The sequence below is a fragment of the Anomaloglossus baeobatrachus genome, chromosome 8 (genome assembly GCF_048569485.1).
Source record: "Anomaloglossus baeobatrachus isolate aAnoBae1 chromosome 8, aAnoBae1.hap1, whole genome shotgun sequence".
NCBI classification, from domain to species: Eukaryota; Metazoa; Chordata; class Amphibia; order Anura; family Aromobatidae; genus Anomaloglossus; species Anomaloglossus baeobatrachus.
Window position 1 is genome coordinate 26,714,513 of NC_134360.1, and position 17,760 is coordinate 26,732,272.

Here is a 17,760-nt window from a genome sequence, read left to right on the forward strand (position 1 = left end):
GCAAAGAGCTTCGCTTAGTTACCCAATGTTTACCTTAGTTACGTGTGCAGGCAGCCCGGCTCCTAGCAGCTACGGACGCTTGTAACCAAGGTAAATATCGGGTATCCAAGCAAAGCACTTCGCTTAGTTACCCGATGTTTACCTTGGTTACCAGCGTCTGAAGCTGTCAGTTGCCTGCTCCCAATCTATCACATGCAGTTCCCCTCACTCCCGATCACATGACTTCAATGCCCGCCCATAAACTTCAAGTGGCAGGATCCTGCAAAATAACACATGCGTTTGCAGGATCCTCTTTTACAGCAAAACAGGATCCACTTTTACAGCAAAAAAAGTTCATGACATGACGCATGTTGAAAAAAAACGTAGTGTGAAAGCAGGCTAAGTGATGAAGTGCAAAAATGCAACCATGTGTTTTTGTTGAAAAAAAAAAAAAAATAAACTTTATTAAACATATCCCGTAGACAAAGGACACAAATCTGCACCCCCAAAAAAACAAAAACAAAAAAAAAAAATAAAAAAAAAAAAAGTGTTAACATAGCCTTGAAACTCCGGATCTGAGAATGCAGCGGTAATTGAAGAAAAATAGTATAGGTTGGAAAAAAATCTTGGTATTTGTCTATGGGGCTGCTGGAAATACTAAGGTCCTGCACTCTGCTTTCTATGGCAGACGGGGCAATTTTTCGGGTTCGCTGTGGGGGGGGGGGGGGTGTCGGCATACAGACACCCAGAAGCTGATCACTTTACAATTTTGGAATTCCTTTCAAAAATGTTCAAAGATCTTGGAAGAGTAATGCCTAGGTGCAATAACTGCATTACGAGGTGGCAATAAAACAGTTAAATCCTTCACGCCCCGATCCTGCCGGACAACACTTGTATCAAGGAAGATTGAAAGGCGTATTCAGTAGCTTCTTATCAGGACACAGAGAAAAGTGTTTCCACTTGAGACAAGAGTGGAGCTGAAGATAAGATACACAAATCCTCCCCATAGACAAGATTACAGGGGAAACAAAGGCCAGCGATGGAGCGCTCACATCAGAGAGCCCTTGGGGAGAAAAATCATCAAAAGAAATACTACTGCTATATACCGTTAACATTGCCACCTTCTCCGCTGGGACATCTTGTTCATTCAAAATGTAGGACTTGCACAGGCGGTCAGAAATATTTAGGTGCCAATATTCGCCTTTTTTTCGACTTCTACATACACGTGATCATTTTGGATAATAATAAAAAAGTGGAGAAAGCCGCTGGCAGACGGCTCTGGCGGCAGCTTGTCCGATAGGTGTATGACTCCAACCTGATGAGGCCGGCCTGTCCCTCTGAAATAGGCGGATTCGGCAGATTTTAAAGGGAATGTATCAGTAGGATTTACCCTCCTAAGACAATCGCTAAGGACATGTATGTCATAGGAAGATTAATAAAATGACACATTGATATCTGAGCTTTTATTTCAGAGAAATCCATTTTTTTCTTAATATGTAAGTTGCGCACGCGTCAACTCTGGGTGTCATTATTTGAAGCCCACACCGCTCACAGAGCATCTCACCAGGCGCACCACCCTGCTACACACAGCCCCCAGCGCAGGCAGCACGGTCCCCCACCGCAGCCAAAACTGCCCCCACCGCAGCCAACACAGCCCCCCACCGAAGCCAACACAGCCCCCCACCGAAGCCAACACAGCCCCCACTGTCCACCTCCTGGTAAGCAACTGTCGTATAATAAGACGAACCTTTCATTTTCCTCCCAAATTTTTGGGAGTAAAAATGCATCCGATAACCCAAAATAACGGTATATGTTATGTCCTAAATATATGATCCGCCAGGAGGCTCTATTTTTTGGGCATAATTCTGTTTATAACATGATCAGCCATACCCACCCAAATATAAACTCCCTCCGTAATTTGCCAGTTTGGTCCGCCATCTTGAGGGTTGGATGGCTCCGTGGTCTTAAGGTGCCCATACACATTAGACAGCGATCTTTGCCAAATATGAGCCTTAAACTAACGCTTGGCTCAGGAGATGATCTTTCCGGAGTATGGAGAACGCAAGATCTGTGTGGCCTCCTTTACTATAAAGATTCTCCTGTAATTTCAAAGTTTTATAGGATCGTAGGTGTCACGTGGAGGACGGCACAGCGTGACTATACGGTGCTATTCAATATGGCGCACGCCTAATAAAATCTGCACCATTTGCACAGACAGGAGGCCGACGGCCAAAAGTGACTTTTTGCTCCACTTTGTTATCCGATGAACGAGCCACATGTGAGAAGCATTAGGTGGAGGGCTGTGCGGTCGGGCGGCCCCCTGCCCATTCCTGAGAGCAGCTGAGGCCTCACTTCCCTTTGCCTAAAAGCAAATGCTCCATCACCGGAGCTGAAGACTATTTTGACAAGTGGAATTCACATGTGGTGGCCAAAAGCTGCACGATCAGACCCGAGCTGCACAGAAATGGCCGACTGATGCCCATCTGTATCCAGTATGCTGACGGACCGCACGGCTAATGATCCCACCGGCAGGAGTCACTTCTAATATATGTGGGCGGTAATCTCCTACATACGTGTGACATGCAGGGGATCAGGACAGGCAATGCAAGCTCTGAAAATTGCGGAGGGGGCGGGGGGGTTCCCAAAGACCTGTAGAAAAAGCCCCCCCAAGAATACAGAAAATGAGGCAATAGATGTCCATCATTCGGATAATAGCGGGGCATCCCATCCCACCAATGTACATGGGGGTCTTACGAAGTCTCGGAGGAAGTGTGGATTGCACAGTTAAGTTTTAATTACTGAACCCATTTATTTGGGGTGGAGTGACTATGTAGGGGGACCTCCAACTCTTTCCCCCAAAAAAAAACAGAAGGATCGGGCAGCTGGAATTTCAATTCCGGATGCTTTAAATTTCCAAAAGGCAGCTGGAATTCCATCGTCCAATCCTTTTTCCAGGCAGCTTTCTCCTCTCTCCCCATTGGAAAGACGTGCTTGGTCGAGAGCACATGTGTACAGAGGAGTCGGGAGAAGTAGCCGGCGGACTAATGTTCGATCAGTGGATAGCTCTCTGAAGTATGTGGCAAGCAGGCGATTTTGGCACAAAAATAGGTCTAAAAGAACTATATCTGATATTCACCATTTCAGCCATTCCTACCTGATTGGCGTAATAATTTTAGCAAGACTGCATAAAAAAAAAAATTAAAAAGGGAAAATATAATCTTTGTGCCGTGAGAAAAAAAACAAAAAAAAAACCAAACAACTTTTGTTTCAGAAAAAGAAAAAAAAATTACATATTTTTTTTAATATATATATATATATATATATATATATATATATATATATTCTATTATAATTTTTTATATATTAAAAAGTATATATATGCATATATCTATATATTAAAAATAATATATATTATTTTTTAATATATAGATATATGCATATATATACTTTGTAATATATAAAAAAATTATAATATATAGAATTTTTATATATATATATATATATATATATATATATATATATATATATATATATATATATATATATATATATATATATATATATATATATATATATTTACACTTTTTTGTTTTCGGTTAACAAATGACAGTTGTGAATCTCACCCTTCCCCTCCCCCTCTCCGTCCGTGCCTGGGACCTACATTTAGACAAGGTCACCAGAGGAAAGGCTATAATTAATTTTTTAGTAGGCCCTGAGGTGAATTATCCTTATTTTCACACTTTACGCGACGTGGCTGTCATTTTTCCCGCAGAGCATCGTTATGATCACGAGCATTTTTTGCAGCTGCGGTGGAGGGTTTAATGGAAAGAAAGCAGACAAGACTCGTAGCTAAAACACATTGCACATTTACACACGATCATCTAAGCCAAAGAAGCCGGGGAAGAGGATGGGAACATTTGTCAGTTCTCCTGCTCTCCGGGAACAAGACGGAGAAGAATATATGAAGACACTTGGCAGTCCAAAAGTAGATGCAATAAATATTTATTATAGAGACAGTACAATTAAAAAAAAAAAACAAAAAACTAACGTTTCGACGCCTATTCCCAGGTCTTCATCAGACAATAATTATAAATACAGAAAACAAGAGCACAGTAAATACGTGCCAATAATGCAGTAGTATTAGGGGAATACACCTTTTTATACTGAAGACTGAGATTAATTCCCATTCTCAAGATAGTTTATTAAAAGCCAATTTATGAGGGAAGGGGGGGGGGGGGGGGGGAACAACTCTTCCGGGTTGTTGTTGTTCAGACAATATATTGTTACATATTTTCTAGCAGTGCGACTTGACTACTAACATGGTGGCTATTTCAATTGTCGAAGAAGCAATCACCTGCGTTAGGGCTAGGACACACGCCGAGTAAAATAGACCAAGTGGAATGCGATAAAATTAAAAAAAAAAAATGCATTCTACCCGGACCCATGTTACTCTATGGAGCCGTCCCTATCTGCGATTATTTTCTCAACCTCAATCGGACCGAGGAAACAGTCGCTGCATGCTGCGGGTGGAATCCGATCAATATTCACTTGCACCCCTACAAGTCAAGGGGTGTGAGTGAAACATTGTACTGCACTCAGATGCCATTGGAGTGCAGTGCGATAATCGCATCAGCTGACAATGGAGGAGATAGGGAGATTAGTCCCTCCCTCTCCTGTGCAGCTGTGATCCAATCGCAGGATGGGATCACAGTGGCATGACACTAAGCTTACACTCGCAGCACAGTGGGAGCGAGCTCTCGCATCGGATGCCATACACTCATATGGCTTTAGCCTTAGTGGATTTATGAGTGGCAAGAAGAGTTGACCATCATCACATCTGTATCATCAAAAAGCGGTATTCGGACTAGTCTCTGAGGAAGCCATTGACTTCAATGAAGCAAATGGAGACTACTGAGTCTGATCGAAGAGGCTAAAAAAGGAGTTCAGAATTTGAGATTTTGGACTCCATAAAGTCAATGGTGCAGGAACATCCATCTTTTTCAGCCAAAAGCCGCCAAAAAGAGAGTCATGCACTGACAGACAGATCCGATGCGGATTTTGCCACAATTCTCAGATTTGGACGAAATTTGCAGCGAAAAATGTGTGGCAAAATGTGCAACGTAACATACGTGCAAACCTGCAGAATGTGAAGCGATATTGTCATCGCAAACACATCAAATATGTGATATGATGAGAGGGGGTCCGACCTCTGGGAACCCCACTGACCCCAAGAATGAAAGAGATCCATAGGATAATACCACTACTCTGAAAACATGGCGAAAGCTACAAAAATTAAAAATCTCCCATCTCGTAAAGAGACAGATGTGCACAGTTCACTTAAAGATAAAAGTAAATCCGGGTATCGAAAAATACAAAGCGCTAATTGTAAGTGTCAATAGTCATAAAAGAGTCATAAAAGACAGATTCAGCCCTCCCTTATCACTAAGCCAATAATGCACCAATAAAAGCACAAGCCGCTGTACACAGCTAATACAGAACGTCAAATTGCACCCGGTGTATCTTATAGTTTATTAAAAAAAAAAAAATAATTGCAAAATCTACTAAATATACTTCATTTTTCCCCCCAAACTGAATCATACCACTAGGCTCAGTGGGTAAGCGTACCAACAATGGCTAATTCAATATACCGTATGTTTTGCCCTGATTCATCACTGACATTTCTCCAGTTTTCTTTAGTACTTCTGCCATTTTTCCTTGACAACTTTGGCTTGGACGGATTCATGAAATGTAACATTTGGGGGAGAAAATGTTGCATCTCACTCCAGGCCTTGACTTTAGTAAAAGATTTCCGGCGGACTTTGCAGCTGAAACCCAGCATGTGACATCATAAGGCCTCGTGCGCACGCTGCTTTTTTTTTTTTTTGCTGCGTTTTTCAGGTGCAGTTTTGATACAAAAACTACATGTGTTTCCTTCCCCAGCAAAGTCCATGAGACTTTATTTTTGCTGTGCACAGGTTACAGGGTTGTTTTTTTTTGGCTGCCCCTTTGTGGTGCCCATATAGATGCAGCATGTCAATTCTTTATGAATTTTTTGCCAGCGATTTGGAGCCCTTCCAAGTATAGATTTCAACTCAAAAACGCAGTGGTTAGCACTGCAGTCTTGTGGTGGCTCAGTGGTTAGCACTGCAGTCTTGCAGCGCTGGGGTCCTGGGTTCGAATCCCACCAAGGATACCATCTGCAAGGAGTTTGTATGTTCTCCCCGTGTTTGCGTGGGTTTCCTCCGGGTTCTCCGGTTTCCTCCCACACTCCAAAGACATACAAATAGGGAATTTAGATTGTGAGCCCCAATGGGGACAGTGTTCCTGATGTATGTGAAGCGCTGGCGAATATGTTAGCGCTATATAAAACTAAAAATGTATTTATTTATAAAAAATGCGGCAAAAATGCAAGCATTTTTTGGATGTGTTTTTGCTGGGCCAAAAATGTGCATGTTTGTGGTCACCACAAAGAAGCAGCGTGCACATATAGCCTAAAAAATATGCAATTTGGAACTAAAAAGTTGCAAAAGAAAAAAGTCAAAAATGTAATTTTTTTTTTTTTATTTTACACAAGATTTTGAAGAGTTAGATGCAAAATGAGGCCGCAAATACTGCAAAAAAAAAAATAAAATAAAAAAAAAAAAAAACAAACAACAGCCTTTGCATGTGGAAATGTTGACTGCTAGGTTCTGATTTATCATGGCCGTTCTTTGTGAAATCTGAAACAATGTGAGGACAGGAAAGGCCGATCCATACAACTGAGCAAAAACTTCACTAAAAATATGTCATATGGACCCATTATTTGCATCAAAACCTGGTTGCCCCCATATTCTGCAAAGGTTTATAGCAATTTTCGGTCACAGTGTAGCTCTGATCTAAGGGGAAATGACAGTACATGAGCAGGTGCACAACAGCGCCCCTCTGGTCACAGAGACAAACTGCACCTAATGAAGAAAACTTATGGAAAAGTCTTTTACCAAATGTTGAGGTTTGATCTGGAGTCGTAACATACGGTAGTTATTATGAATCCAGTGGATAATTACATAAAGCACCGCCGTGTGTAGTGCAATTATGAACTGTTTCTAACGTTTCGCCGTGTATCTCGCACTTTGCTAGCACTGCTATATAGAATTATCTGGAATTCTTATATCAATTACCCCATACCTATAATTGTTGCAAATTGTATTATTAAAATTTGATATTGTAGGCCATATACGTTTGTTTTGTGTTTAGAATTATCTGGGAGTACAAAAATGCACTGAGAGATGGGCAAAATGAACTTATTTATGGCTGTCAAAAGCAAAAAAAGAAAAAAAAAAACCACAAAAATGCTGTCACAATTTATTTCTTTTTAAAAAATTTAAGTTGTATAAAATTTAAAAAAAAAAAAAATTCATTTTCTAAATTTTTTTTTTTTATTTTTTTTCAGGCTGATCCATGGGACTGAAAGAATCTCAGGAGTCGTCTCAGGGTGACAATGATAAAATCAGCCATAAGGAAAAGTGCATTTGGGGAATTGGCGCCTCCCCCAAGAAAAAAATAAAATAAATAAATAAAATACCAAACTAATTAAAAGGAAGGACAGGATCACATGTAAAAAGGTACAAGGGGTTTTCCAGAATAAAAGGAAGCATTTAAAAAAAATCAGGAAGGGTATCACCACCAAATAAATGGCGGGAGGAAGAAATTCCAAAGAAAACTGAGAAAGTTGTGAAAACATACAAAAAAACTATGGGATTTAACAACAAACCAAAGTTTTTTGGTCAATTCTGGAAACTTTCAATTAAACTACACAACTAGGCTCAGTGGTTAAGTGCACCAACAACTGGAAACCTATCTAATGGGGAAAGCCAAGGCACACAGGTGGATCGTTCATACTTCAGTGACTCGATAACATCGCTACCAGTAGATTTTAATTTCTCTATTACAACTAGGCTCAGTGGGTAAATGTGCAACAACAACTGGAGACCTATCTAATGGGGAAAGCCAAATCACACAGATGGATCGTTCATACTTCAGTGACTCGATAACATCGCTACCAGTAGATTTTAATTTCTCTATTACAGCTAGCTAGGCTCAGTGAGTAAGTGTGCCAACAACTGGAAGCCCATCTAATGGGGAAAGACAAGGCACACAGGTGGATCGTTCATACTTCAGTGACTCGATAACATCGCTACCAGTAGATTTTCGTCTCTCTATTTAGGAGGGAAATGAACTTTAAAACCTAATAACCCAATTTGGATCCCGTGACTGCATGAGTCAGAGAAGCGCTTGGAAAAGTCATAATAAGTAAAATTCATAGCCAAGAATTAAAAAAAAAAAAAAAAAGAATTTATTGGTTCACGACCCCGTGAACTGTCAGACTTCCTCATGTACAGTACTCGGCGCAGCCAATCATCCCCGACCGCACGGTGTCACAAATAGTCCGTGGCTTTCTCCAGGACAGTAAAGGGTTATGACCTTTCCAAGGTATTGAAATAGATTTGCATCGCAGTATTCCCACAACCAGGCCTCACGGTTTATGATTCCCACCTGTTAATTTGCTCTTTTATCACGAGGACTGATCAAAGGGGACATAAAACTACAACGTATCGACGTACGTTTAACCCAGCGCAGGCTCGAAACGCGATGGGAAAAGTTGAGAGCGACAACTTTTAGAAAATTTTTTTTTTTTTTTTTTTTTTTTTTTATAGGCACTAAACATTTTATTTTATTTTTTTTTTACATTTACATTACATTACATTTTTTACCCTTTGGAAACGGTTGCAGCGATCATTCACGTGTGATCGTTTTGGTTACAACTTCAGTGATTGGATAATCAATCATGACCAACTAAAGAAAAAAAAAAGTTTGTACTTTACAAAACTAACCAAACAGACCAACAGATCACAAATCTTGCAGAATGGAAGCTTAATTCAAAAATAATCCCAATTTTTTTTTTTATTTTTTTTTTTTTAAATTTACCTACAGACCTAGGTAAACAATTCCAGGTCAACAAACTTTTCCAAAAAAGTTTTCATTAAATTGGTTGTGATCAAACTGTAGTGCTACAACCCTCATCATACAAGTGGGGAACAGTAAATCTACAGGATCGCAGAGGACGCCAAGAGGGGCTCGTCTCTCCCGAAATTACAATTCAGACGGTTTTATGAGCCCATAATGTAAACCAGAGACCTCCAGAGTCAACATAAAAAAAGAATATTAAAAACATTAAATATTTTGGGAAAAAAAAATATAAACAAAAACATTTAAATATGTTTCATATATTGTTATTTACGTAGCGCTGACATATCCCATAAACTCGTGAAGACCCTTCCGCGAGGCAAACCATTTTTTTTAAAGCAACCTTTATAGACCAGACATCATTTTGAACTTTTTTGGGAACACTCAGCTTCACTCCGCTATATTTTACACAGCCTTATGACGTCATCCATGCAAAAGCTCGAAGCTCCCAAAAACGTATTAAAAAAACAAAAAACATAGCCTGAAAACCCGGAACCACAAGAACAGAAGCACAAGCAGCAAGTGGCTCTATGCGGCCTGCAACCGGAAAATCGCACTGGCAATAATTCATCGGACCCTAATTTGCATCATGTGTTTTCCCACAAGATTCGGAATGTAAAAATCCAACCTGAAAACACGGATTATATCATCGTGAGATTTTAGAGGCGCACAAAGGTTTTCTTGGCAGATCTCCCAACACTGCACACACCTGGCGCAGGAGGAATAATAATATATACACCAGGGCAGCCGCGGCGGTATACAGCATGGAATCATTTTAAAGGGATCTCTAACCTGTGGGTCTTCGGGAGATGTAAAACTACAATTCCCAGCATGTCCTTGTAGCTGAAGATGTACCACAATATTTCTTAGTGTGTTAGGGCATGCTGAGAGTTGTAGTTCTGCAACTCATGGGGAGTTAAGCTTTCAGGGCATGCTGGGAATTGTAGTTTTCAGAGACCCACAAGCAGTAAAGGCATGCAGGGAGTTGTAGTTTTGATAATACCCAAAGGCCCATGAATAGTAAAGGCATGCAGAGAGTTGTACTTTCCAAACACCTGGAGAACCACAGGTCTTCAGGGCATGCTGGGAGTTGTAGTTTTGGAAAAACCGGAGACCAAAGAGCACTAAAAGGCATGCTGGGAGTTGTCATTTTGGAACAAAAAGGGACCCACAAGCAGTAAGGGCATGCTGGGAGTTGTAGTTTTGGAATATCCGAAGACGCACGAGTAGTAAGGGCATGCTGGGAGCTGTAGGACTGAAAACACCCAGAGACCCACGAGCAGTAAGGAAATGTTGGGAGTTGTAGTTTTGGAACAACATGGGACCCATGAGAAGTAAGGACATGCTGGGAGTTGTAGTGTTGGAATATCCGGAGATGCACGAGTAGTATGGGCATGCTGGGAGTTGTAGGAATGAAAAACCCAGAGACCCACGGGCAGTGGGAGCATGCTGGGAGTTGTAGTTTTGGAACACCCAGAGACCAAAGGAGCAGTAAGGGCATGCTTGGAGTTGTAGTTTTGAAACAAGCAGAGACCCAAGAGCAGTAAGGGCATGATTGGAGTTGTAGTATCCAAACACCTGGAGAACCACAGGCCTTCAGACATACTGAAAAGCTGTAGTTTTAACATTTCCCAAGTGCTACAGGCCACATGGGAATTGTGGTATTGAAACTCTTGGAGCGTCACAATCTTTCCGGGCATGCTGGGGGAAGTAGTTCCTAAACTCGTGGAGAACCACAGGCCGAAAAATCTGTAAAGTGAGCTGTAGTTCTGCAACTCCAGAAGAGCCACAAACCGGGGGAGTAGTTTTGCAACTCCCAGAACGCTGCAGGCTGTCAGGCTTTGGTGGGAATGATAGTTTTTGCAACTAGTCACGAGCCGTCAGGGCATGCTGGGAGAAGTAGTTCCCAAACTGGTGTTAGGAGAATCATGGGCCACAACTGAAGGCTGGGAGCTGTAGTTTTACAACTAATGAAAAGTCCCAAACTGTCAGGGGCGGCCGGGAGCTGTGGTCCTGTTATTCCCAGAATGTCGCAGGCTGCCAGGCTATGATGGGAGTTGTAGTTTTACAACTTCTGGGGGGGGGGGGGGGGAAGCCACAAACTGTCAGGGAAGGCGACTATCAAACAAAGCAATGGGCAGGCAGTAAGGCCACGCTGGGAGTTGTAGTACTGCAACTCACACGTCTCAGAGACATAGGGAGGGAGGGGACAATTAGGAAAAAAGCAGAAAATGGTAACATTCGTCTTGCACTCATGAAAAGACATTCTACAGAGGCGGACGTCAATAAATAAATGCTCAGAGCCCCCAAGAACCCCCCAGTCATATACTATACACCCATCCCCTCATTATATACTGTACACCCATCTCCCCCCGCCTCCCATTATATACTGTACACCCCTCTGATCATCCAGGACACCTAATAATCCAACATTTTCCAATGCAGATGAAAGAAGGTTATAACTCGGAGGAAACACACACACACGTATCATATATATTATATACATATATACACACACACACACACACCCATCATATATATCATATATATTATATACACACACACACACACACATCATATATATATTATATACACACACACATCATATATATATTATATACACACACACACATCATATATATATTATATACACACACACACATCATATATATATTATATACACACACACACACACATCATATATATATTATATACACACACACACACATCATATATATATTATATACACACACACATCATATATATATTATATACACACACACACACACACATCATATATATATTATATACACACACACACACATCATATATATATTATATACACACACACACACATCATATATATATTATATACACACACACACACATCATATATATATATTATATACACACACACACATCATATATATATATTATATACACACACACACACACACATCATATATATATTATATACACACACACACATCATATATATATTATATACACACACACACACACACCATATATATATTATATACACACACACACATCATATATATATTATATACACACACACACACCATATATATATTATATACACACACACACACACACCATATATATTATATACACACACACACCATATATATTATATACACACACACACACCATATATATTATATACACACACACACACATCATATATATTATATACACACACACACACACACATCATATATATTATATACACACACACACATCATATATATTATATACACACACACACACATCATATATATTATATACATACACAAAACCATCTGTGGTGTGTAAATATATATGTATATAAAATATATATGTAGTACACACACACAGACAATACATGCATATATGCATCTGTAATTTATTATATATATACATACACATACAGACACACACATACATACACGCACGTTATATGTACACACACAGGGATATAGATATACTGTCTATATGCAGGTTTCCTGTGTTAGTAGACACACACAAGTGCCTGTGCACACAGGGAGAGGGTCAGGCGCGGTTTTGCAGCACTTACAGGTGGGCTGTCCAGGCTGGGATGTCGGTGGGCGCCTCTGTGAGCCCCCCATTGCTGCAGTCCACCATATCCCCAGTGCAGGTGCAGCCGGCGGGGCAGGGGGTCCTAGAGGCCAGGGAGCATCCCAGGAGGAGGAGGAGAGCAAGGGTCCGTCCTGCCCGGAGCTGCTGCATGTTGTAATCCGCTCGGAAACCGCTGAATGTGGACTGGGAGCTGCCGAGGAGCCGCTGCCGGGAATCACAGGGACCCTTCCATGTCCGGGGAGCAACAGATAAGGGGGCTTCTCCGTGTGTGTGGGGCTCCTCCGTGTAGCAGGGGGCTCTTCCGTGCGGGGGGCTCCGGCAGAGGTCGGCGCTGTGTCCCGGCAGCTCGCTCACTCCCGCCGCAGTTCCCCTCACACAGCTCTGCTCGGCTCTTTTGCCTCCGGACTGCCTGGATTCAATTCTCTGAGTAACACGCGCTCTGATTGGCTCTCGCAAACAGAAAGTCATTGGCGGCTGTATCGAGGCTACTGATTGGTCAGTCATATCCATTGCCACACCCCCTTTTCCTCCACTTCGCATCTCAACACTTTTGATTTTAGTTTAACCTGTTGACAGTGGCCGTAGGCAGCGCGACAATTCACGATCACTGCCGGAACCAGCTACCAATCCAAGCACTGACCTTATTTGTGGTGGAAAAACTTACCTGCTGTGTTAACCTATCAGATCCCAGCTTTTATGTAGAAATTGAAAGCAGTGATTTGATTTGTTGATGATGAGGGCAACACCAAATGAGAACCTGGATCTGATTGGTTGCTACGGTATGTGCAACTGAATCGACCAATTAAGTTATTACTTTCGAAAGAAAAAAAAAGAGCTGGGCTCTGATTGGTTGGTTTGGACAGTTTCTTAACATGTCTACCAATCAGATCACTGATTCATTTTTCAAGAAGCTTCTAGGGGGGGAAAAAGTGCTGCAATCTGGTTGCTATGGCCAACTGCTAAATTTTCCCATTTTGAGGGCATGTTCCGTAAGGCACTTTTTCTTTCTAAAAAGTTTAATGGTTGAACAAAAACAGATAATTCACAAAAATAAATGATATTTCAATAAATTTTGATGAGTATTATTGAGGAGGGGGCAATTTTGTAACATAGCATGAGGCCGGGCTCATAGCTGGTGAGCACAGTGCGAGTAAACAGCACAAGACACTCAGACCCGCTGAGCTCACTGATTGTCTGCAGCGCTGACTTGATACCAGCACTGAGCACAGTGCGAGTAGACAGCAAGAGATACTCAGACCCGCTGAGCTCACGGATTGTCTGCAGCGTTTACTTCATACCATCACTGAGCACAATGCGAGTAGACAGCACAAGACACTCAGACCCGCTGAGCTCACGGATTGTCTGCAGCGTTTACTTCATACCATCACTGAGCACAGTGCGAGTAGACAGCACAAGACACTCAGACCCACTGAGCTCACTGATTGTCTGCAGCGCTGACTTCATACCATCACTGAGCACAGTGCGAGTAGACAGCACAAGACACTCAGACCCACTGAGCTCACTGATTGTCTGCAGCGCTGACTTCATACCATCACTGAGCACAGTGCGAGTAGACAGCACAAGACACTCAGACCCACTGAGCTCACTGATTGTCTGCAGCGCTGACTTCATACCATCACTGAGCACAGTGCGAGTAGACAGCACGAGACACTCAGACTGGCTGTACACACTGATTGTCTGCAGCGCTGACTTCACGCCATCATTGAGCAGAGCGTGAGTAGACAGCGCAATACACTCAGACTGGCTGAGCTCACTGATTGTCTGCAGCTCTGACTTCACTCCATCAGTGAGCACAGCATGAGTAGACAGCACGAGACACTCAGACTGGTTGAGCTCAATGATTGACTGGAGCGCACAGAGCAAAGAGACACCCTCGACCCGCTGAGCTCACTGATTGTCCACAGCCCTGATTTCACGCCATCAGTGATCACAGCGCAAGTAGACAGCAAGAGACACTCAGACCCGTTAAACTCGTTGATTGGCTGCAGCGTCGATTTCACGCCATCAGTGACCACAGAGGTAGTAGACAGCATGAGACACTCAGACCCACTAAGCTCCCTGATTGTCTGCAGCGCTGATTTCACGCCATAAGTGAGTACAGCGTGAGTAGACAGCACAAAACACTCTGACCTGCTGAACTCACTAATTGGCTGCAGCACTATTGTCACGCCATCAGTGAGCACAACGCAAGTAGACAGCACTAGACACTCAGACCCACTAAGCTCCCTGATTGTCTGCAGCGCTGATTTCACGCCATAAGTGAGTACAGCGTGAGTAGACAGCACAAAACACTCTGACCTGCTGAACTCACTAATTGGCTGCAGCGCTATTGTCACGCCATCAGTGAGCACAACGCAAGTAGACAGCACTAGACACTCAGACCCACTAAGCTCACTGATTGTCTGCAGTGCTGATTTCACGCCTTTGAGCACAGTAGACAGCTCAAAATCACTCTGGCCTGCTGAGCTCAGTAATTGGCTGCAGCGCTGCTGACGTGAAGTCAGCACTGATAATAGCAGAGCAGCGGCGGTGACTCAGGGCCAGGATCGATAATGTCACTTTAAAAAAAATCACAAACAATGTTTTTATATAGACAGATTGAAAATCCATAATAAATAATAATAATAATAATATAATAATAATACAGTAATAATGATAATAATAATATATTTATTAATTTGTACAGCGCTGTTAATTTCACAGCACTTTACATACAATGGCAACACTGTCCCCATTGGGGCTCACAATCTAGATATAAGTTCCCTATCAGTATATTTTTGGATAAGTGATTTATGTCTACAGCCCATAATTCTCATATGACATTGGCTGTAGTCGCTGGAAACTGTAAGATGATGAGAATTACACTCAGAATAATCTGTAGAAGTTTCTTCTTATTCAAAAAAATCATTTTTTTTACGGACAGGGCAATAAAGGGCCCAATATTTACAGTCTGTCCTGGAGTTTCTGGATGGTCGGCGTCCCAGAACTGGGGCAAGTAAATGCATTTTTTTTTTCTTTAAACAAGAGGAGAGATTTTCCAAAACTGTTAAACCCCTTTTATATAATCCTTTCAAGTTGACCCCCCCCCCCCCCGGCCTCCCCGTGGCTCCTCCTCTATTCTTCTTCTTCCCATCATGTCACTCCCTCCCAGCTGGACCACAGCCACCCATTGCTAAATGTCCTTTCCACACCCTCCATTTTTGATTTGCATTAAAATGTATGTTTTGTAAAGCTGAAGCCCCTGCGCCGCTGTGTTGGACTTCGGTATCACCCTTGTATGGTGCATTCAGAGAAAGCTGTGCCCCGTATACAGTCATTTGTGTTTAGCATAAATAAAGGACTGTGTCATATGTGAAGTCGGAAATGGGAAAAGAAAAAAAAATGTGAGCACAGAGGACTGTATAAAATCAAGTTGTAATGGATTTACGTAATTGATCGTATCTACCTTTTTCACTTAATGAAAAAAAATTGGTGTTAGGCTGAGTTCACACGTTGCATATTTTGTGCAGAATTTCTCAGCAGATTTTTAGTTACTTGCACATGGCACTAAAGGTGTTTAGCCTAGTTTAAACAAAAAAATAAATAATTAAAAAAAAACCAAGGTGGGCTCCCCCCTATTTTTGATAACCAGCAAAGTTAAAGCAGACAGCTGGGGGCTGCTATTATCAGGCTGGGAAAGTCCATGGTTTTTGGGCCTCCCACAAGTGGTGCATCACATAAGATACGCCAATTCTGGGACTTTACCATGGCTCTTCCCGATTGCTCTGATGCGGTGGCAATTAGGGTAAGGGTAGTTGGGGGTTGATACCATACTGTGAAGAAAAAGACATGGATCGCACATCCCAAAAATACAATGATCTAAAGCCGCTAGGCAAAAAATTAAATAGAACATGAGGTTCTTTTGTTACCATTCTGATCAGATTGTATTAAGCCCACTGCCACGTCACGGCAAACCTCTTGAGTGGGTCCCTAACCTGACCTTTTTGTGTGGCACCGTGCACTGACCACCGCCGCAGCGACAAAGCGCCAGCAGGGCGGGCGACCTGGTGCCTCACAGCGCCCATGCTGCAAGGCAAAGCCCCCAAGGCTCCAGGCCACGCCGGGGGTTAGTTGGGGGTTGATGTCAGCTGTGTAGTATCAGCTGGCATCAAGCGCTGGGGTCCGTAATGGAAAGGCATCTATCAGAGTAAGTCAAAACAAAAAAAGAATGGAGCGCAGCCTAACCAGGAGCTGCTGCTAAAACCTATGAAGCTTCATTCTCAGATCAAGGCTCCATAGGTTTTGGACTACAGATTTGTGAGACGTCAGATCTACATGGAGTTTTTTATTTCTTTAATAAATTGGTGAAACAGGGAAAGAGTCGCGGAGTGTTTTTTTCAAATAAAGTATTTTTGTATCTGTGTTTATTTCTTTTGAGTCACTGGATTAGTAATGAGGTTGTCTGTTAGACACCCCTCCATTACTAACCCCTGAGCTTCATGCCAGCAGACATTACACAGCTGACATCAACCCCGTCTACCATTAACCTCAATTGTCACCGCACCAGGGGAATAGGGAAGAGCCGAGTAAAGCACCAAAATTGATGCATTTAATGGAACCACCAATTCTGGGGCGGCTGCAGGCTGCTATTTTTAGTTTGGGAAGGAGTAATGACCATGGACCTTCTTAGCCTGAAAATACCAGCCCCCAGCTGTCTGCTTTACTTTGGCTAGTTATCAAAAAATAGGGGGGAGCCCACATCATTTTTTAAATTATTTATGTATTTAATGACTTAAATCAGTCTAAACACCCAATGTTTTCTCGCATTGCACTCCTCCGTATTATACGCCAGTGTGACCGACCCCATAACAGAATTTTGGCGTAAAACTGTTTAAAATGTTGCACGTAGTCGCTCTCTTACCGATCGGCAAATTACTCTTATGCTATATCCTTATAGGGACTAACTTTATTTTTTAGGGTTTAATAACCCTTTAAACTGCCAACTCTTTACATGCTGCTTTGGGTGCAGTGATGACCAGTTGGTCACCGCGGTGGGTACCAATTGCTTAGAGAGGTCACATGTCCATATAACCAAAGTGTATCAGAGAAATGATGGAGGAACACTCAGTGAATTACTTTGTTTTTTAATTTTAACAGGTCCCATTTCCTTTTTTTTAT

The 17,760-nt window shown here is 42.1% G+C and overlaps 1 protein-coding gene across 1 annotated transcript in view; it reads right to left on the minus strand.

The window, feature by feature from the left end:
* Nucleotides 1–12,991, minus strand: part of LRIG1 (leucine rich repeats and immunoglobulin like domains 1) — a 116,758-nt gene extending 103,767 nt beyond the window's left edge. The window contains exon 1 of the mRNA XM_075321389.1: nt 12,560–12,991. Coding sequence (XP_075177504.1) covers nt 12,560–12,732 — 173 coding nt within the window. The 5' untranslated portion in view covers nt 12,733–12,991. The remainder of the gene's footprint in view (nt 1–12,559) is intronic.
* Nucleotides 12,992–17,760: the final 4,769 nt, after the last annotated feature.